The 22,926-nt window shown below is 41.5% G+C and overlaps 1 protein-coding gene across 1 annotated transcript in view; it reads right to left on the bottom strand.

Annotated features, from left to right (window-relative positions):
* PCNX2 (pecanex 2) overlaps nucleotides 1-22,926 on the bottom strand; it is a 119,308-nt gene that overhangs the window by 91,148 nt on the left and 5,234 nt on the right. Inside the window, exons 5-11 of the mRNA XM_079971845.1 lie at nucleotides 21,485-22,777; nucleotides 20,121-20,271; nucleotides 19,763-19,908; nucleotides 18,435-18,528; nucleotides 8,714-8,846; nucleotides 1,134-1,276; nucleotides 76-229 (exon numbers count right to left, since the gene is read on the bottom strand). Of these exons, the coding sequence (XP_079827971.1) occupies nucleotides 76-229; nucleotides 1,134-1,276; nucleotides 8,714-8,846; nucleotides 18,435-18,528; nucleotides 19,763-19,908; nucleotides 20,121-20,271; nucleotides 21,485-22,777 (2,114 nt within the window). The remainder of the gene's footprint in view (nucleotides 1-75; nucleotides 230-1,133; nucleotides 1,277-8,713; nucleotides 8,847-18,434; nucleotides 18,529-19,762; nucleotides 19,909-20,120; nucleotides 20,272-21,484; nucleotides 22,778-22,926) is intronic.

Raw genomic sequence — 22,926 nt, 5'->3', positions numbered from 1 at the left:
TCACCGCATTAGCTATCAGCGAATTACAGGACCCCATATGTGTTTGTTGAACTTGTCTCTTTTTTTTACTTTTACCTTTAGAAGGGAGTATTGACAGCTTGCCATGATTAGACAGAACAGGAGGATCCAAATGTCTTTACAAAAACCTTGGTTCATAATTACAAAGCCAAGAAAAGAAACAAGGATTACTAGTAGAATTGCCAAAATGTTCTCCTTGATATCTTCTGTCCTATAGAAATAAAACACAAGTATTTTACTCAAAGAAGAAATACAACCATATGTATAACATATCTTTATAGCAACATTAGGGAGAGGAGGGGGGAGGTGCAATGTGCTAACTAAAGAAATTAAGTGAAACTAATAGAATTTAAGTCCATAACTGTGCAATAAATAATAATAATAATAATAATAATAATAACAACATCTCAGTTATTTGCATCAGGCTTAACCTTCTCTGGATGCCCTAAAACAAATCTGTATTATGCCCTGATGAAGACACAATACTCCATCCTTAGATGGCTTCTTTGTGCAAAGTTGTCGCCTGCCCCCACAACCAAAGGAAACAGAACAGCCCTTACGAGTGAGAAAGCAAGATGTGTGTACTGAAGTCACAGTACATGCAAAATATTGCTGAGTCAGAGTGACAGGCAAGGGTATTATTTTTAAAAAAGGTAGGAAGACCATCAATGTTCCCCATGTTTCAAATTACATGTGATTATTCCTTAGGAGCACGTGCATTTCTGGCAACCCACAGTTTCTGTATGATTGCTACAATAAATGGGTCTATATAAACGTTAGCATTGTCAAAGATATTAAAAACCCTTTGTGCATTTTCAAAATTAGTTTATTTGCGTCGAAAACATTTTGGTTTCTTGGCATTCCCGAGCAAAGCCCAGCACAAGGCTGCTAACTGACAATGAAACAAGAAAATATCCTAATGAATTTTCTTCAAAAATATGCTAGTGTTTCACAATTTAATCTCTACCGTATCTGCGAGTAGACCTTTCACACCGAATCTTCGCCTCCTTTTAAGTCCCTTTGGTCTACCTCCCAGAATCTGAAATGCCAGCCCTATTCTAAGGAACAAATAAATGTCACTGTAAAATAGTAATTTTAAAAAAAGAAAAGTTTACCTGTCTAGCAGGGCCAGCAAGGTAAGTCGATCATACCAGATTTTTATCCATTTGCCAGGAAATACGATAAATTTGTAAAACTGCCTGTTAATTTTCTTTTGTGCCGATGAACATGATGAATCCTCAAGGTCTTCACTGAGATGCTTTAAAATAAAATAAAAGATGAATATAATTGTGTATTGCCTAAGAGAAAGCTATGCAATTTCATACTGGTTTCTTTTTCCAGTGGATACTTTTGAACGAGCCTCTATATTGAACTTCTTAAAAATAGATTTCATTTTGCTTGCACCATGAATAAAACCCAATTTTGTGTGCATAGAAGAAACTAGTCTATCTTTCATTGTAGTCATAAAGTTGTGCCACAGACCATTTACAATATACAGAAACAAAATACTTATTGAGCCCACTTCAGCCAAGATTGCTCTTTGACCTTTAGGCTTTGTATGTGATTTGAATCTATCAAACCACAAACTCAATTACTGTAAGATGCTGGAATAAGTTCCTTTGACCTTTATTTCTCTGAAATACTAAAATTGTTTTCTAACTACTCTCTGCTCCTTAAAAAACATTGTTCAATTTAATCATCGGTTAACCTTTCGGAATCAAAACCATCATCTAAAAAGTTTAACATACTTTCTAATGAAAAATTACCACAGTAAAAAATAAGCTATGTTTTCATTGGGCAGTCAGATCCTGTTTTAAAGTTACAGGTTGACTGCTATCCTGCCCCTGCTCCAAATCTAACAGCCGTCGACTTCCAAAGTAATACTTGCGTCAATGGTATGGTTCCTACAATGCTACAGTCATGTATTATATTACATCAGAATAAGACATTCAGACGGAATAATACAAGTTAACAAGGCCAGAAGTTGACCTAAAATAAACCCTAGGGAGGATGTTCTCCACTCTAGAATCCTTGAGTTCAAAAGCCAAAGTCTGGAATGGAACAGGCAGAAAGCCCCATTTTATTTCATTTGTTTCTATTGAAAAAGTGAGTAGACTTTTGAATGAATAAGTTTTGATTTAAAAAACCCCCATTCATTTCCCATTCACTTCATTCATAGCTCATTAGTGACAAGGTGTGTATTTTTAAACTGCCTATAACATGGGTATACTTTGTCCTATCTTTCTGGAATGTGGTAGGTCTGATCCTTTGGAAAGTTTGAAAGAGGCTAAAAAATACCATGCCATTTTTCAAAATGTAAAACACTAAAGTTATAGGCAGCTAAAGAGTATGTAGCTAAGTTTCACTTAAGGAAGTAGAAAACGACAGTGAATGGGAAATGAAAATGAATGAACTAATTACACTGGTCAACAACAAATTTGTTGTCTGTGTTTTTTCAGTTGATTTAGGACAAATCTGATGCGCTGAATCCAAAAATCACATTGGTTTTGCTCAATCAGGTCAAGTTTTTGAGCTATGGCCACATGTCGTTATTTTATGTTTTTGTTCACATGTACGCTTGTGTGGAGCATTTTAGAAGAAGTTGGTGGGGGTAAAATGCCATGTCGAATAATTGTTTTGATTGGAAATGATTATTTTAATGACAAGAAGTATTCAGGTCCGATAGTTCTGGGTGATTATGTCGAAAAGGGATCAGTTTGAAGTAATAAACCCTCGAAATCTTCCATAAATTGGTGCAGCAAAGCATAAAGTTGGGGGATCAAAACTAAGTTAATGGGGCAGCTGCCCCACTAAGTATCCTGATCTTCAATCAGCACGTCGTCCTGTAGCTCATTGTAATGAAATTCCAGTGCCTATCTTTGGAGAACTTCCTGACATTAGTGATGAAGATGCCTCCAGTGTTGAAGGACATGAAGAAGAAGAAGTGGTTCTTGAAGATGATGCTCCACATCCATTTTCCCAAAAGGAGTTGAATGATCTAGTTCGCGACCTCAGCTTGTCAAAGGACTCTGCTGAACTGTTGGCATCCAGATTGAAGGAAAAAAACCTCCTCTCTGACAGTGCTTGCATCAGCTTCTTCCGCAACAGGCATCAAGAGTACCTCCATTTTTTCTCGGAAGAGAAGGACTTGGTGTACTGTGCAGATATTGCGCAGGTTCTGCTCAAGCTTGGAGTGCCACAGTACGAACCCAAAGATTGGAGACTGTTCATTGACAGCGATCACTGAAATGTGTTCTGCTACACAACGGCAACCAGTTTGCCTCTATACCCCTGGCTCACTCGAGTACACTGAAGGAGAACTATGAAGCGGTGAAGTATGTGCTGGAGAAAATTGATTATGATCAGCATAAGTGGTTTATTTATGTTGACCTGAGACCGCTACTGCAGTGGAGCGAAGCCGCGAGCCATTGCCGGAGACCGCTGACTTTCTTCCCTGAAATTCGGACTTTAATTAATCCGTGAGTAGATTGGAATTTGGACTCAAAAAATTTTATCTTTGAATTCGGCACGATCGGGGGATGTGCTAAAGGGAAGTCCGCACCCCCCTGCCTACAGAAATTTTAAAGCAAAGATCGGAGAACTAAGGTGGAGAGTTCTTTCTTTGGTGTTTTGTAAAAGATAATATTTGCACGAATTTGACAGAAGAAGATGTGTGCTGGAGAGTAAGAGTGGATTTTTAGAAGTTTTTGTTTGAACCTCCCCAGACCCGGGGGTGTCCTTTATGTGAGCTGGAGAAAAAGGAACGAGGAGTTTGACAGCTGTCAAAGGAGCTGTCAAACGGGCAGCGAAAGTTAAAAACTCTATTATTTAACACTTTTTGGACTTAATTTGTTATATTTGAACTAAAGTGGTTGGAGATAAAGTAGGGAAATAACAAAGTAAAGGACTATTGGAAAAGACTATTAAGTAACTAGAATCCCCCTAGGGGAAACATTGAAACATTGCAATGGCTGCAGATGGAAAATTACAGGCAGAGTTAGAAAGAATGTTTTTTCTTGTGGGAAAACTGGAGGAGCAGACCACGGTCATGAGTAAACAACTCATAACCTTGAACTCTAAAATAAATGACTCTGCTGAAGGTACAATGGACTTGACCGGGGAAAAACCTGCAGCTGAATCAGAAGAGATAGCTTTGGAACAGGGGGAGAGTGAGCAAGGGCTAGTACAGATGGAGACTACCAACCACAAGCCTACATTGTTAGATTACAAAGAAGAAGACCCTTGGACTACAAATCTGCGAAAGATGCGAAAGAGGAGGGAGGAAGCACCTGGAACATCTGGAATATCTGAATTTAAAAGAAACAAGAAATATGACTGGGGCTTCCTATTTGAGTATGGATTGGTTGATCTTCTGCAGCAGCTGGTGTCAAGTATTTTGGATGGAAGAAATTCTGATGAGACCGAGCTGGAACTTCCCCAAAACCTGAGGACCAATGAGGAGGGCTACCAACAAGATCGGCAAAGAGAGACTGACAAGGACTTAAAGGCCTCAGATGTGAGGAACCCAGGCTAAAAACTGTTGTTATGGATGTGGGGACATTTGGAAGGGACAGAAACCGGGGCTGGGGGGGGGGGAGGGAGAACTTGTTTTTAAATCTTTATGACTTTTGTGTTTGATTACTATGACCTATTTTTAAGATTAAAGGGAAATTCGTGGAAGGAACTCGAGTCGACCTTAGAAAAGGCTTTAACATTTATAAGAAAATTGGATAAGTAAAATCTGGCCAAGTAAATGGTTTTTTAAATATATATATATATATATATATATATATATATATATATACACAATAATAATATGCAAAGGATGAGAGATATGAATTTGCTGAGTTAATTTAACTGAACTAGGATGTATGAAGGGGGGGTGGGGGGAGGTCAAGAACTGGGGTTAGGAAAGTAAGGTTATGAAATTTTATACGTGTTGTCTTTGTCTATATGTGTGTATGTTTGTCTTGATAAAATGTGAAAATTTAATAAAAATATTTTAAAAAAAAAATATTTATGTTGACCTGAAGATGGTGAACTTTTTGTTGGGACAACAGTCTGGCTTCACCAAGTACCCATGTTTTCTGTGCATGTGGGATAGTAGGGACCGTGCTCAGCATTACAGGAAGAAGGACTGGCCTGTGCGGGAGGAATTGGTGCCTTGCAAAGAAAGGAACGTCATCAACGACCCTCTGGTGGACAGAGACAGAATACTCTTCCCACCGCTGCACATCAAGCTTGGCTTAATCAAGCAGTTCACCAAGGCTCTGGACAAGGATGGCGACTGCTTCACTTACTTGTGCCAGGCTTTTCCAGGATTGACCATGGAGAAGTTGAAAGCTGGCATCTTTGACGGTCCTCAGAGCCGTCAGCTCATCAGAGATCCAGAGTTCGGAAACTCAGTGAACAAAGTGGAACTGGAAGCATGGAAGGCATTTGTTCTGGTAGCGAAGAACTTTCTTGGCAACAATAAGGCCAGAAACTATGCAGAACTTGTCAACAACATGCTGACTGCTTTCAGAAACCTGGGATGCAACATGAGCGTCAAGATGCACTACCTATTTTCACATCTGGACCGGTTTCCTGAGAACCTGGGTTCAATGATTGACGAGCAGGGGGAGAGATTCCATCAGGACATGAAAGAGATGGAGACCAGGTATCAGGATCGCTGGGACGCAGTCATGATGGCTGACTACTGGTGGACTCTGAAGAGAGACCTCCCTGCCGCTGAGCATTCCTGGAGTTCCAAGAAACGGAAGTTCAAGCCCTGAAGTTTGAAAAATGGTGAAGCAACATGCAATTTATGTGTACTTACCTTTATCAATGCCCACCATTCAGTTTACAGTAAACCTGACCTGATGGAGAGAAACGGATGCCATTTCCTGATTCAGCAGTGCAAAAATACCCTAAATCAGTTGTAGAAATCTAGACAACATTCAAAAAGTAAAAAATTGTTGCCCAGTGTTATGTATCGGCTGTGAAAACAAATGAAAAGCAAATTGATGAATAATAAAATGAATTAAACCCACTCCCATATATAAAACAGAAGATAAGATAAAATTTTACCACTGAATTATACACCAATCAATCAGTTTGATACTGTTGCTAAAATATATGCGAGGTATCTGTTAGTTAAACTTGAAGCCTGGACAATAGAAAATAACATCTTCATGGAAGAACAAGAAAGATTTAGGAGCAGATTCTTCATTCTGCACAACTGCTTCATGCTGAGCCATCTAATACATAAACATTCAAGACTCGTGAAAGGGTTATTATCTGCAGTATCTGTGAATTTGAAAGCTGCTTCTGAAACCATTGTTGTGGCTCAAGCTATCCAGCACCAATATTGACCAATGCCTTCTGATTCTTTTCTAGATGCTTTGTTCTAACACCTCCCCGAAGGGAAAACTATCTTTGTAAAGGGCTCTTAGTGGATTTATTTCAGCTGATAGGCGGCGGAAGCAAGGATATGCTCTAACTTCCTTTTTAATTTTTTTTAAAAATGTCAACAACATTGTTCTTTATGTGAAAGCTGAAAAATAACTTTCTCCATCAGTTAGTGAAGAAAAACTCCCCTTCTTCTATTTGAGAATTATTCTGGCCAGATTTTGGAAGGTTTCTGGCCAATCTGAAGCATATGGTATAATTAAAAAAAATCAACAAGTAATAATGTCTCTTATGCATAGAAACCCCATGTTAGAGTGAAATGTTTACTATTTACTAATGGGAAGTGCAACAAAATGTGGAGTCATGTTTACTCTGAACTTAAAATGGAAAGCGTAATGCTGGTGGTCAACAAAAGAGGTTCAAAGACTCTCTCAAGGCAAATCTAAAAAAATGTAGTATAAACACCGACAACTGGGAAACACTGGCTTGTGAGTGCTCCAATCGGAGAACAGCCTTTGCCAAAGGTGCCATGGACTCTGAAGATGCTTGAACTCAAGATGAAAGGGAGAAACATGCTAAGAGAAAGGCACATTTGGCAAACCCACACCATGATCAATTCCCAACCAGAAACCTATGTCCCCACTGTAGAAGGACGTGTGGAATTGGCCTCCACAGTCACTTATGGACTCACTTATAAGACTGTCTTCATGGAAGACAATGTTACTTGGCTATGAGTGATTGCCAAAGAAGATGAAGAGAAATGCATGCATTGAAGTAAAATGGAGTCTCATCTCATTCATTAATTAATGGAGATCTCCCCTTTTTTATATTTGTGATGACCTATAGTTATAACCAAAAAAAGCTGAACTGAATTAAAACACATGAAGTAATTAAATGAAAACTTTCTGCATGCACATACTTGCTACCATGAAGGAACATGGGCAAGGGCGGAAAGCCAAATTTTTACCATTTACTAGTGGGAACTGCAAGAAAATGCCGCAGTGTGGATTCTCCCTGTCGTTGCTCCCCTTAGGAGTTTCCCCACCTCCAAAGGTTTTGCAGACCTTGAAGTTCCCACAAGTCTGCTGATACCAGCCTCATGTGCATGGATGATGGCATTTTGGCTACATAAACAATGGCACAGGAAGTGGAACTGGAGCCAATGGCCGGCAGAGCCAACTAATTCTACTTTTGTCCCCATCCTCCTCCTTGCTGAGACTAGGGAAGAGGAATCTGTCAGGTAGGGCCACCCCCTGGGCTTGTTGCAAGTGAGAAATCAGGAAGGTGGGGGCTGGCTGAGGGCAGACTGAAGCTGGTGAAGAAGTGCTCCATTTACCCCAATATCCCAGCCTCCATTGTAGCCCACTTAGCTAGGCTGTTGGCCCAGGCCATCAAACTCCTGATCCAAGTGCAAGAGCCCCAACAGTTGCACACCACCCCCAGGAAGCACAGGAATACGTGTGTGTGTGTGTGTGTGTGTGTGTGTGTACACACATACATATACAGTTGTACCTTGCTTGTCTAACGCTTGATACTCATACATTTCGGCTGCCAAATGATCAAAACCTGGAAGTGAGTGTTCCGGTTTTCAAACATTTTTGGGGAAGCCAAACATCTAATGCAGCTTCCACTATTGTTTTTGGCACTCCTGCACAATCGGAAGCCAATTGGAGGCTGTGCCTTGGTTTCCGAACGTTTCGGAAGTTGGATGGATGTCCGGAATTCATTCTGTTCGAAAACAAAGGTACGGCTGTATAAGATTTCCCCACCTATACTCACACAGCAGTCATCCCAAAAGCTATCCTACAGAAGCTATCCTATCAGATTTGCCAATTCACAAACCTTGAACCAAAAACCCACAAAAGCTTCACCTATATATACACTTCAGTGTATCCTACACAAAGGCAAACTCTCCTTACACATTTCAAGACAAAACAGCTCTTCATCAGGAGATTAACTAAAGAGATAATGAACAATAAATGAATATATTAATACAATGAATACATAATCAGCCTGATCCAGACAATCAGCAAGAGTGGGGGTTTCAGAAAAGGTTCACTCTGGCCCCATCAGTAAGGAATGCCTTCCTTCCCTGCTGGGAGTATTTATGGGATCTTTTCCGAACAAGCATGCAAAAGTAGTCAAATATCCTGAAATAACTGTCAAGTATGTACATCAATATTTACAGGATTATTAAACAAGTCACCCTAATCCCAGCAATAACAGAAAAGGCCCATTTAAAAGAAATCTCCTTCCCTGGGACATATTTATACAAAGTGTTAGGAACTGAGATATTACACGGTACCCGTTGGGTTTCAGAAAGGGTTCTTCGTGCCACCATCAGTAGCAGCTGCTGTTGCAACGCACTTGGCCCATGATCAGAAGATGCTTCTTGGCTCTCTGAGGTAGTTGTGCTAGAGGAGCTGAAATGGGTTTCACTGCGCACAAAAGGAGATAAAGGACTAGAATTAATTTTTAGTGAGTGCCTCATTAAGGCACTGAAAAGGCTATGGAGATTGAGGGAGTGTTTGTACAACCTGCAGCTCCCCAAATTGTTTTATGAAACCTCACCCCAGTTTCTGCAGAGTGATTAAAACCTAGGCCACTCAGTACCTTAGAGGTCACTGTCTGGAAGTAGCATTTTGCAAGGACAGGGAACCTCAGTTATAGAGACAGTTTAGAGAAGCTTTATATACAAGGATGACGGCAATGCAGTAGTCATAAATAATGGGGAATGCTTTCTTTGCAGAGGTGAATATATTTTGCTTATTTTATTCCAGCTATATATATACCACTTAATCACCAGAGCTTCTAAGCATTGTACAGTGAGATTACCAAGAGCACACAGTGGATTAAATCAATTAAATTAATCGCAGAAAGGTCTGAAGTTCAACAGGGAGGCGGGCCTGTATGATCTCAGCTGGGGCAGAGTTCTACAGAATTAGGCCCACAATACCGAATGTATGGCTTCTGGTAGATACAAGCCATGAACCTGAGCCATAAGGGACCAATTGAGGAGGGATTTAAGACGCAGTCTAGTGACATCAGCAACTCTTTCAAGGAAGTTTTGCCTTGTTGAAGCAATTGTGAGGACACCTTCCCAGTGCCCACTCCTTATCTCCAGAGTCTTTCCTGAAGTGTAGGTGGGTTGCTATGAGGCAAGGCACAGTGATAACAGCAGGAACCTTTAATGAACTAACAGAACTGGACAACGGGGCAAAGCAACTGCTTATATACATTCCTGAAGGCCTGGGTCGCTCCCACTCCCAAAGTGATTGGCTGTCTAAACTTCCAAGCTGCGAATCACGACTCAGAGTTTAAGGGCCAATGGCAGAGGCCCAAATCCTGAAATGTTCTGTATCGAATCAGAACACAGGGGCTCAGAAGCCTTAGTCCAGACTCAAGCTCAGGCAAACAAACCGCTGAATACATAACATTTCCCATGCAGTCTCAGGCTGTGCCTGCGCACTCACCCTTCTCTGCTCTGCCCATTTCATTTTTCTGCGTGTTCTAGGAGGCCAGGGTGAGGGGAGCTGGTCACAGCAGGAGAGGGAGACTGCATCTTCTGCAGCCAGCCTCTCTGCCTCCTGGTCTCACTCCTCTCCTCTTCTGTCTCGGCATCTGAATGGTGCTCTGCCATAGTCTCTTCCTGTTCACTAAACTCGCTACCTCTTCAGCTTCCACCACCAACAGTCTGCTCCTTCCACCTCTGACAATGCACCAATGAGTGCATTGTCGTCCCACCCTCGTTCAGAGCCTTCAACCTCTGGCAGTTCCCTTGGGGGTTCCTTGGCTGGTGCCTCCAGCCGCTCCTCTGCATCCAGCCCATCCATGACATTAATCTTTAACTTGCACTAGAACTCCACTTGGGACGTGGGTGGCACTGTGGGTTAAACCACAGAGCCTAGGACTTGCCAATCAGAAGGTCAGCGGTTCGAATCCCCGCAATGGGGGGAGCTCCTGTTGCTCAGTCCCAGCTCCTGCCAACCTAGCAGTTCGAAAGCACATCAAAGTGCAAGTAGATAAATAGGTACCGCTCCGGCAGGAAGGTAAATGGCATTTCCATGCACTGCTCTGGTTCGCCAGAAGCGGCTTAGTAATGCTGGCCACGTTACCCGGAAGCTGTACGCCGGCTCCCTTGGCCAATAAAGCGAGATGAGCGCCACAACCCCAGAGTCGGTCACGACTGGACCTAATGGTTAGGGGTCCCTTTACCCTTTACCTTTAGATCTCCACTTGGTGAATGTGTTTTTGCTAATCATTGGGTGCCCAATCCACCAGGCACATTCTGTATCACGGTGGTGCGCCACATCCCCTTTGCTTCTTTTCTTGCTCTACTTAGTTTTGGCATGTTCCTTCCCCCCACCCCCCACTCCTGTGTTGTTTAAAGCCTGTTCAGCCTGAATGCTATAATATTCACACACTTGACTTTATTTTTTAAAGTACCATCTCAGATGACAGTGCATAAACAGTAAGAAATCTAGACACTGTGTTAGTGTTTTATAAGTATTTAAAATATATAATAAAATATTAAGTAAAAGATGCACCCCCAAAAATATCATAAATGTAGGATCTTGAAAAAGAGGTTTGGTATTTCTAAAAATCTGCTGTGTTATGTAAATAGCTACCACAGACAATTAATATCTGCAATGGAATAATGAATGCATTTCGAAAGGTAAATTAGCAACTACCAATCTACTTGACAGGCATGGTATGTATGCATGACCTATGCAAAAGGTATACAGTGCCCTCTACTGACACTCTGGAAATTAATTCATTTACGGTGTGATTTTGTACATAGCTTAATTTGGTAAGGAAAGCAATCTAGCGCATCTGTTGCATTATAGGTACATCATGAGTATCCATAACCAGTACACAGGAAATCCTGTTGCTTCAGGAAACGTAGCTTGAACCAAAACGACTAAACCGGTGTCAACTGGTATTTTAATCCAAGTACTGAGGGCCTCAGATACAGAAAAAAAGCAGCATGCACAAGGCACTCTACTGAAATGGAGAAACAAGTTTTTAAGGCTACCATTCAAAACACACTTGCTAGGGACTAAAGCACCAATGCGGCTTAATTCCAGAAGGGTAGTGGAAATCTCTACCAACTCTTAATTTAGGCTGCAAATGGAACAGGAACATAGAATTTTCAGCATTCAGGCTGCAAACTTAGCTGAGAGTTAAGCCCCAATGAATTCAATGTGACTTCCTTCTGAGCAGACATGCCACTGGACTGTCCTGCCAGTTAAAAACCTGCTTAGTTAATTATTCAGTTAGTAATGTAAAAATAATGTGCTGTTGACACTTGTTGCACAAGACCATGAAGCCAATCTTTAGTGAACTAGTCCATTCACTCAACTGATTTTTTTAAAGTGTTTTGATTGATTTTAAAAGGTGCCAATCCCAGATTAATTGGACAGCAGCTATAACAACAACAACTATTTTAAACAGAAACATATGAAAGCTGAGGGTGGCACCCATCATCTGAAATGAGGTATTCCATCTTGTGGGGAGATGCCTCTTTTAAGACAGAACGTGCATATGCCTGGTGTGATTTTTGTAGATTTAAAAAAATATGTATATATACACAGATCTCACTATCTATACACAACGCATTCTCAGCAAATCATTTGGCGAATATTCCCATAACAAGTCACTTATTCTAATTTCTAATGCATTTCTGGCCCTGGGAATTTGACCATAAAATGATGGGAAAACCTGGGAAAACCCAGGGAAAACCTCTGAAACTCTGCAAATGGCAAACAAGGAAGGAAAAAATGCTCTATTATTTATCTTATCTCCCCCCACCCACCCTTGCCCCATGGTTTCTGATGAAATGGCTGCTGCGAAGCAGCAAAACACAAAACAGTAAGGCTTGGTTAAGGCTGCTTATTTGTTTACAGTACTAAATGCAGGTCCAGCTGTTTGGATATCTGCATCTGCAGTGTGTACAGCAAGGTTTGTGGACTAATTTGTTGTGTTTGGATAAGTGAATTTTCATATGACAAGAGTTTGGATAGTGAGAATTGTATGCAGTTTTAATTTAATGATTGTTTTCCCCATGTTTTTAGCAGTTCTTATTTTTATCTGAGTTTTTTAGGGGAAAAGGTGGAGTGTAAATAAATTTTATATATACAGACACACATATCTTCAAGTGCTGTTAAATCGTATCTTTGTTAACTGCAATTATTCTGGATTGTACCCCAAATAATTTCAATCACCTTTACTAGCACTCTCTGAAAAATACTTCAAAAGATAGATCAAGATGTGGAAGATGATAACAATTATTGCCATTCTGTTTTCTCGAGAGACCCCTCCTGTTTCTTCAGAAGACTGATGTCCCTCCCTTATGACCTTCTAATCTAAATGATGCACCAGAGTTTAGATCACTGCAGAGATAGTCGCGCCTTGAAAGACATTTGCTGCCACCATGTGGCAATGTTTCCCCCATTCCTTTTCTTCTTTTTCTGTAGACTTCTATGGCATGATCTAAATTGCCAGCTGTTGAGTACATTAACAAGTGCCAATAAAACCTAACTGCAACATTTTCCTCCTTCTCTGAACATCCCACATTGGATATATTATATGTTGTTTGATTTGTGAGAGGGGGAGAGAAGAGAACGGATACAGTTCAAATTATCTTGGCATGATAGACTAACTACAGAAAGGAGACTCTTTTTACTTTATCATTTCTAAGCAATTACTTTTGAATAAATGCTGTCTGAATTTTTTACTTCCATACTAAGAGACAGATGAAAGTACCAAGCCAGAAAGGAAGGCTGGCTGATCACAAATGAGGAAGAAAAACTGGCTGTTTATCATAGTAATAATGAAATAGAGTTTTTAGAAGAGCTCTAAAGCTTTAAATGCTAAGCCTAAAAGGAGCTTTCCTACAACATAAGGAGATATCCAACATGAAATAGTCTTATGTCACTGCTTAGATTTCATCATGATGTAGCTCTGGGCTGGTACACGTGCTTGGACGCAGAAGGCCCCAGGTACAATCCCTGGATTCTGCAGGTAAGGATGGAAAAAGATTCCTGTTTGGAACCCTGTAGAGCTGCTGGACAAGATGAAACACTGCAGTCACTTGGTACAAGCCAGTTTTCTATGCTGAACTTTCACTGAGGACTCATTTGTAGCACAACCAATGACACAAGTTTCATGCGTCTAGAGGGTATCTATTAAAAAACAGCAGTTATAGTTAGGGTTGCTAACTTGTTTAAAAAAAGAAAAAAGCCCAGCAACATCAATTGTGTCTTTAAAAGCAACTAGATCTACAGATCTGAGCAGGGCTAAAACGTTGGCTGATCATTTCCACAAATCAAGTGGATGCTAAAGGCGCAAGAGAAGGCTAGGCTGAGTTCTCTCCTGGCCCATTTGTAATTCCAGTTCCAGTGGACATAAAGAATGACACAGTACCTTCTCCATTTGCTTCAAATGCAGGAAATATACTGAGCAAACATCTCCTTTGTGTGCATGGAAAGTTTCTTGACACTGGAGATAGATGGGTGGTCCCTGTTCTCCCAGAGCTGTATGTGCTCCACCTACTTCCTCTCTAGTTTTGGATCAGATACACCATAGGAAAAGATGGTTTAGACCACAGCCCCTTGGGCTTGCTGATCAGAAGATCAGTGGTCCAAATCCATGCGGCGGGGTGAGCACCCATTGCTCTGTCTCAGCTCCTGCCAACCTAGCAGTTTGAAAGCACGAAGTGCAAGTAGATAAATAGATACTGCTGTGGCGGGAAGGTAAACGGCATTTCCGTGCGCCCTGGTTTCCATCACGGTGTCCTGTTGCGCCACATGACCTAGAAAGCTGTCTGTGGACAAACGCCGGCTCCCTCAGACTGAAGCAAGATGAGCGTCACAACCCCACAGTTGCCTTTGACTGGACTTAACCATCCAGGGGTCCTTTACCTTTTTTTACATCATAGGAACAGACATTTTAAACAACAATCAAAGGTATTGAAGCTATAATTCTGTATATGCTTTTTGGGGAATAAACCCTGATTAAATTAGTGAAATGTATCTGCATTGGATTGCAGTGTAGAAGTGTATTTTAAGAATAAAAATGCTATGAATGAACGTCTTCTGGAGGCACCTAGCTGGCCGTTAATAATTAAACCTCCATATCCCATAATCCCACAGAGTTTCACTGTGTATTGGTGAAAATGTGTGTGGCTGCGTAGCAGTGGAAATTCTGTATATGCTTTTTGGGGAATAAACCCTGATTAAATTAGTGAAATGTATCTGCATTGGATTGCAGTGTAGAAGTGTATTTTAAGAATAAAAATGCTATGAATGAACGTCTTCTGGAGGCACCTAGCTGGCCGTTAATAATTAAACCTCCATATCCCATAATCCCACAGAGTTTCACTGTGTATTGGTGAAAATGTGTGTGGCTGCGTAGCAGTGGAAACCTGTCAAATGCCAGCATCCGCTCTGCATCAGTAATAAGGATCGGCGGCTTACTGCTAGAATTGAAGGATGTCCCTGTCATTTAAAATCACCTTGGTAGCTGGGGAGAAACGAAGCCTGCTTTTTTGATGCCATTCAGTGCTAAAGAACTTTACAATAATGTCTGCTTCTGTTCCAGCAAAAAAGCCTGGAGTGCAGAGTACATTTGCAGAGAGTTTGGAGAGCATTGTGATGTTGAAAACTGTCAGATATGGATGTAATTGCCCAGGAGATCTCTGATACCGTTAAGGTATTCAGACAGATGCCTTTGTACAGTACAGAGCATTCTGCAGCTAGTTACTTTGGGGAATGAATCCAAACCAAGTGCACAGAGCAACTAGACTGAAACTCTTCCACATGCCTGAGGCCAGACACACTTGTATTTTGCAGTATTTAAGAACTTGCTTTAGCAGAGTGTTTTAAAATTAACCTTCCTCCTAGCCACTTGCAGAGAATCGCTCTTTGCAGCAATTAATTCTTTGTAGCCTGTAGGCTTTGACTTCTACCGGAAAGAGTAACGTGCCCTCAAAACAAACACGACAAATTAATCATGAGGCTTTCAAATGAATTCTCTCTGCATTATGGGGAAATTTACATTATAAAGCTGTCACAAGGCCAGTCAAAGTAAGGGCTGCGAGTGTGCAAAAAAGAAGAGACTGGGAGGTCTGCCTGGTAAAGAAAGCTCAAGTACAATTGCTGTCACTGTCAGAGGCAGCACCAGCAGATGATCAGATATCACCGATCGACAACATAGAGTAGCTGCGTCCATCGTGACCTGCTTGTGAATTATCAGATGCATCTATGTGGCCGCTGTGGTAGCAGGAGACAGAATGGCAAGATGGCTGCAGCTATCTCCCATTTGTACCCCATCCTCTTTCCAAGGAGACAGGATGGCATGCATGAGATTATCTCATTTTGTCCTCACAACAACAAAATGAGGTAGGTTAGACTGAAAAGCAGTGAAAGTAATGGCACAACATTCTATCCTCTTCTGTTATAACCACACTGACTTTTTATGACCATCGACAAGTCTTTTCTACCAGAACCCCCTTTATCCAAATGAAAATCCTCATCCACTTTGAGCTGCTATTTGCCCTGGGAGCATTTCACCAGAGCCAGCCCAGCCATTAGGCAAGGTGAGGCAGAAGCCCCCTAGGCTGCATGCCTGTGGGTGACCTGCCTGCCCCATGAGATCTCACCCAAAGTTGGCAAGATCTTGCCTGAATTTGGCACTGATCCACTAGTGGTGGATGTGGAAGGATGTGCAGCAGCGGCAGAGTAGGAGGCAGCAGGAGCAGGTAGGTGGGGGGGTAGCAGCAGCGGCACGGCAGGGCAGTTTCACTTCACATGACAAAACAGGATGTGCTGCCCCTGCAATTTAAACAATGGCTTTTCATCTGATTTACCCAATGAGTGTGTTTGCACAAATTAACAATTATTGTGAATACTTGTTGTTTGTCTAGCCTATGGAGACATGAACGTTGGTGGGGATTTCAACAGTTTGGTATCACTTTTCTATGTTTTTCTGATTTTAAATATTTCATATATCTATGTATTTTAGGATGCTGTTTATTACTGTATGCAAGGCATTTTTCCATCTTGTTGGCTGCTCCAGGCTCCAGGGGAGGAAGGGCAGCATAGAAATAAATCATTATGTAGTAGTAATTACAATAACAGCAGCATCTTAATAGTCACCCTATAACAGTTACACAACCCTGAGTTGCTTTCAAGGGAAGGCAGAATACAAACATGACAGAAAAGCAGCCTCAAGTTTTCTCACTTCTGGCAGACATACACATAAAGCCAGCAGAATATATTTTTTTGCGAAGTTAAACAGCCCCATCATAAAAGTAGTTTTTCCTCCCTCGGGCTTGCATGGCCACAACCCCAGTCTATGTGTGACCTGGTACAAATGTGTCTAAGGCCAGCCCTGCAGGGAAGTAAGCAAGGAAGCCACATGTCTTTTGTCTAGACTGAGGGAACTAGAAATAGCCCTGAAATATATCATTTTCAAACTGTAAATGACACCTGAAAATCAAGAGGGAGTAACAAATAAAAGAGTGAGGAACTGGAAGGAGCATAATTATTTATGGAAACGCAAGTTGGTGCTGTTCAATTCATACACCTAATTTGCATTATTTTCTCCAGCCAAGTATCAGAGCAAAGGCTGGTGGAAAATCTTCCTATACAACCTCATCACAGTCAGAGGCAATATGCCTCTGAATACCAATTGCTGAGGAACATGAGTTGGGAGAGAGTTGCTGTGTCCATGTCCTACTTCTTGGCTTTCAAGAAACATCTGGTTGATCATTGCAAGAACAGGAAGCTATACTAAGCAGGCCTTTGGTTTGAGCCAGCAAGACTCTTCTCACGTTCTTACGAAACTGGTTCTTTTGCCCTGCAATTCCTCCATACACTGAATGCTGCAAGACCCATCCCTCCTCTCTCAGTCAATATGAATAGAAAGGGCATTTAACATATATAACAGAATATACCATGTGTGCTGATGAGGAGACATTATTATGATTGAGGATCCAAATACACTGTAGGGTTGCCATATTTTGGGGGTGGAAATCACCCAAAGAAAGTTGCTGAGCTTCTTTTGGGGAAGTTGTTGGGCTTTGAGGGGGGGTTTTCAAAAATCCAAACATACCACTTTAAACAGTCATGTTTTAAGTCTACTTTGTTAAAGTTGCTTTAACTATTCATCCATTTTCCCAGGAAACATAGGCTACAATATAGACAGTACTGAGAGTGACAGACCAATTGCCTGCTTTGGTGTAAGGCAGCTCCCCATGTTCTACATTCATTTCCTAAAAATTATGTTCCCAATATACAGTTCTGCAAAACTGAGAACAGCTACTGGAATATACAACTTATCATGAAATGCAGTTTTTTCCCCCCGTTTTTATTTTACTCCTCCTATATATACAATACAGTGGTAACTCCGGTTGCAGATGAGATCTGTTCCAGAGCTCTGATCGGATCCCAAGGTTTTTGCAACCGGAGATGCCTGTTCTGCACTGCACGGTAGAGTGCTTCTGTGCATGCGCGTGCGGCGAAACCCAGAAAAATACTTCCGGGTTTGCCACGTGCGTATCCCGAAGGATACATAACCAGAGGTGCTCATAAGTAGAGGCACCACTGTACCACAAATAAAAAATAACCAGTGCCTGGGCTTGCTTTTCTCCTTCTTTCTCCCAAACCCTTTCCCTTCTGTTCAATGTCTTTTAGATTATAACCTTGAGAACATGAACTATCTTTTATTAAGGTCTTCATAAATTGCCCTGAGGGCATTTTTCTTTTTATTTATTTATTTAATCATTTATTTATAATAATTTGTATAAACCTCCCACTCATATAAAACGTCAAGGCCCTGCACAGCAATATATGCAAGCACAATTAATCATAAAATACCATAAAAATATGGGGTAAAATGCTATGAGTTTAAAAAGCAGATTCAAGTACTCATTTTGCCTTTTTGTTCACTGCATAATTCTTTCACAACCCATGGGAATGTGAAAAGGAACAGCTTAATACATTCTAATAGAAGAGTTTACTTACTGAGCATGAGAAATACAATCATAGTTGGGTGCTGGATTTTGCATATTTCCTTCTTTTTGACTGCCAGCCTTTAAGTAACAGGATCTAATTTCTCCTTTAAAAAAAGAAGAAGCCACCGTCAGTTTAGTGGTGTAATTATTTGTTCACACACTGAATTTTAAGACTGTAAAATAAGAGAACTGGAAGGGAATATGTGGCTCAATCCTCCTGCTGGAAGCACCGATCTTGCCCTAAGGTATCTTTGCCAGTGACCTGTACACTCCTTTAAGGTGGAATTTCATTAAAATGACCCACGGCTGCAGCAGAGTCTTTTAAACACTCTGGGCTGCAAGCATGCTTTGATGCAAGTCATACCACAGCTGCCCACTACTCAGCTTCCTCACATTTTATTTATATGGGGGGGGGGCAGATTTCAGGCTTGTGGAATCTACTTCTTTACTAAGATCCATTAACCAGAGCCAGGTGAAAAAGATATACACATCCAATAAATTATTCCCAGAATTTGTTTTGAGGACCAAAACAAAATGGAGGTCACAATCCTTCCCCACTTCATTTCCCCCATTTTAGCAGTATTATTGAGGAGGATGGAGGAAAGTAATTTTGTGGTTGTTATTATTAAACAGAAATCTTTGCTTGTCTACTTCAAATCCAGAGATCTACCAGAAGATCCTGATCTACCTTCTGTCCACTCCAATAGACACTATAGGTTCTGAGAAAAAGGAAGGGGAAGTCTGCTGTGGTGAAGAAGCAGGGGTGATGCTTCGATGCTCTATTCAATCAGCTACTCCACAAATCATCTAGACTTTGGCCGGGGAACCACCAAAGTCAACAAAGCTCTTGAATCTACTTGCAGTGACCGTTTGTCAACATTTTAGCATTATTCAGCTGTTAATTCCTTCCCTTACCCCAATTTGAATTAGAATGTATTAGCCCACACCTGCCTGCATTTAATTAGCATATGAGAAACGACTTCTGTCCTTCCCATTCATACCAGTTGTTTAGTCGTTTAGTCGTGTCCGACTCTTCGTGACCCCATTCATACCAGTAGGTGTTCCCTTTTGGGAAACTCCAGTGTGGACAAGACCCAAGTTCTAGAATCCACTTGGCTTGGTGAGTCTGTGTGTATGTTTGGAGTATATGAATACAGTGATCTAAGCGATCCACCCAGAGTATGAACTCCTTCTGCATACAAGGCTGTGGATCTCATGCCCAGGTACTTATATAACCATCCTACAATCCAATAAATATTGAATGCATTTTGTAAAAAAATAAAGCAACCTTATTCATAGATACCTCTCCCTTTCTCCTAAGTTCTCTACGGAGCTTACCATTTTCATCTATGAAGACATGCATTGCATCCACAGACATCTCTTCTTGCATAGAAGCCTCAGGCCCACTTATGACTTGCAAGAGGGAACTATCTTGCTGCGAAGTAACCCGGTAAATGATCTGCCTTTGCCTGGTGCTCTGGTAACTAGGCACAAAAGCAAAACAGAGACACTGAAATTAATTATTCTCACTGTAAGCAACCAATATGAATCATTTCAGACACAGTCAATGAGGAGCCTGGTGCTCTGGTAACTAGGCACAAAAGCAAAATAGAGACACTGAAATTAATTATTCTCACTGTAAGCAACTGATATGAATCATTTCAGACACAGTCAATGAGGAGAAGAAACTTCTTACTGAGCAGTGAACTTGATAGGCTCTGGGACAGTTGGATTAATACTACCAGAGTCTTGAGTTTGCATCTCTGGCTTATCCTGCTTTGAAGATCCATGTGCACTGTTTTTATCCATTTCTGGAGTTTCTTCCTTTTTCTCTGTTGTGCAGCCATCTAAAAAATAGAAAGGCTACTTATACAAGACACTGGAAATGTGTTGTTTTCATGCTTTCTCTTTTTGAGAGAGCAAGAGTATTTTTGATGAGGAGTGAGACACCCAAACGATGAAAACAACTACAGTCTGGCAGACAATTTTTCAAAGTCATATAGTATTCAGAACAGGTTTGGGCAAGGATCTGTTTATGTCAGGTGAGTTACCTGTGACCCTCAGATTAGTTTCATGTGAATGGGAAGGAGGGAGAAAAACAGTTGGGAAAGAGAAAAGTAACATGGCTTTTGAAAGAGAAAAAAAATGTCCCCCAATCCTGGCTTATAAACTTCTATATAGCACCTTGTACATAGGTAGTGATGTAAAAGTAATAAAAATAATAATATAAGGGTTTGAAATTACCTTCCATCTTTTCCTTTATGCTTCCATGAATTTGTGTCAGTGACCAGTGGGGCAGCGTGGGTTGTCAGCACCCAGGGCAAGGCAAGTAATTTGCGCCCCCTAACCCGTGGATTTGCGCCCCCTAACCCTAACCCCCAGATGTTGCGCCCGGTGCGGCCGGCCCCCCCTGCACCCCCCACGCTACGCCACCGTCAGTGACAAAATGACCCATGACTAGAACCTGCAGGCAATGCTAACATAAATAAACACCCCCCTCATTTTTTTGCTTTTGGAATCTCACTTACACCATAAGTGTAAGCATATTTATTCAGAACAGGGCTTAGTGGAGCTGACTTCAGAGCAAGCACAGCACAAGTTCCAGTACAAGGAGACACTGTGGTATAGGAGCTAATCCAAGGTACTAGCTAACACACCTCTCTGGCTGTGGCTGGACAAAGCAGCACAGGATTGCACTGTCTATTTCATGTAGTGTTTCAGAGATTTTGTACATCTATTTCCACCACAGGGGACCTCAAAAGAGTTTACATATAACTGTAAAATAGCCAACACAAATAATAACATGCAATGAAAACATCAGTTACACAAACTGAGGATTTCTGTGTGTAACTCATTCGTATGTGGTTTAAGAATCTTCTGTACGGCACACAACAGCATATGGTACTCCATTTTCAGCTTTAAAAAGCACCACACTTTATATTCTGGACTATATATTGCTATCTGCTACCATCCCTTGACTGGCAAGTTGCTCTTAATGCAAGTGCTCAGAAATGCCTTAAGTGCAGAGATGGCTCATAATTCTGAAAGCATGCAGCATACCTCCAGTTATCCGCTTATCTTTTGCAGTCTCTGGTTTGCCATCAGACGCAGTTGCCTTTGAGGTGTTAATGGATTCCAGCAGCGAGACGAATTCCAAGAAATTAGATTCATTTGGCATCTGTCCTTCTTTAGCTTCCAGGTCAGATTTAGAGGTTGGCAACAGCTTCTCTTTATCACTGACTGTCTCTGAGGAATTCTTACTTAAAAAAACATCGGTCCCGCTGTCCACACTGAGCACGCGAGCATGCCTTTTCTCATGAGCCGTTTTGTAAGAGGGTACGCCCAAATTCTGCTGCCCTTCTTTGGAATGTAAAGTAAGGACTTCTACGTTCTCAGAGGCATTCTCCGGGCAAGTGCTTACTTCTTCGTGATTATCTGTTGGGTTGTCACCATCCTCTTTTGCATTATTGTCCTGTTCGCCAGATTCATAGCCCGAACACTGGTTGGATGAGGCATCTACGTTTAAATTGTCTGGCGTTCTCAAACTTTCGCTCGCTTCTTGATAAGCCTGGCCTCCGCTGTCATCAGACAGTTCAAAGGTGATGACGGGGATTCTCATCATTTCGCTGCTTTGCTTACTGTGCTGGTCTGCCATGACAACACCAGATTCTGGATCCGAGCTGGATCCGATTTCAGCCCCCAAAACTTGCAAATGGCGCGAGCCATCCAGGTCGGTGGTTGAGTTTTGGGTGCTACTCATGGTGATCACAATTTTAATCGGTTCGTGTAGTGTAAGCGGATCTCCAGAGAGAGAATTGTCAATGAGAGCAACAGCTACCTCACTCTCCGAATCATCAAGGTGAACCTTCATGTCATCAAGGTAGGAACTTTCCAGAGGTCCATCCACTCCCTTGGCTGCCACGGTATTACACTGCAGGCAACTAGTGGTAGTGATGTCTTGAGCAGACGCATCCAGCACTTTTTCTCTCCGGAAACACTTTGGGTTGCTTAGATGCTCAGAAATGATGACTGAATTATCAGTGCTCCAAGACTCAAAGGAAATGCCAGCTTTTATAATGTCATACTGGGACAAGGAAAGATTTGGCAATTTCTTAACCACACCTTTATCAAGAGGCGTATCCTCCACTGCACTATAACTAGAAAGCTGCACCTTCTCATCCTTTTCACTGGTTGCAGCGCTGATAAATGTCTCCATGGCATTTGGCTTCGTCACTATTGCTGATGTGGTAGAACTTGACATAAGTGCCATAGAAGCAGACAGAATATCTGCTTTGACACAGGGTGAGGTAGATGAAACCGGTAGGGCAGGCTGGTCTTCCAGAAGCATTACTCCTAATAAGAAGGGACACAAACACATATGAAGTTCTGTCAAGCTAGGCAGTCCAGAAAATCCCCACTAAAATCAATGGGGCAGTACACAACTAAGCCTTTAAGTCCTACTGCTTTCAGTGGGTCATGAACATGCTCTCTAAACAAAGTAT

The sequence above is a fragment of the Podarcis cretensis genome (genome assembly GCF_951804945.1).
Source record: "Podarcis cretensis genome assembly, chromosome: 3".
Lineage (NCBI taxonomy): Eukaryota > Metazoa > Chordata > Lepidosauria > Squamata > Lacertidae > Podarcis > Podarcis cretensis.
This window is presented reverse-complemented; position numbering and strand designations above follow the sequence as displayed.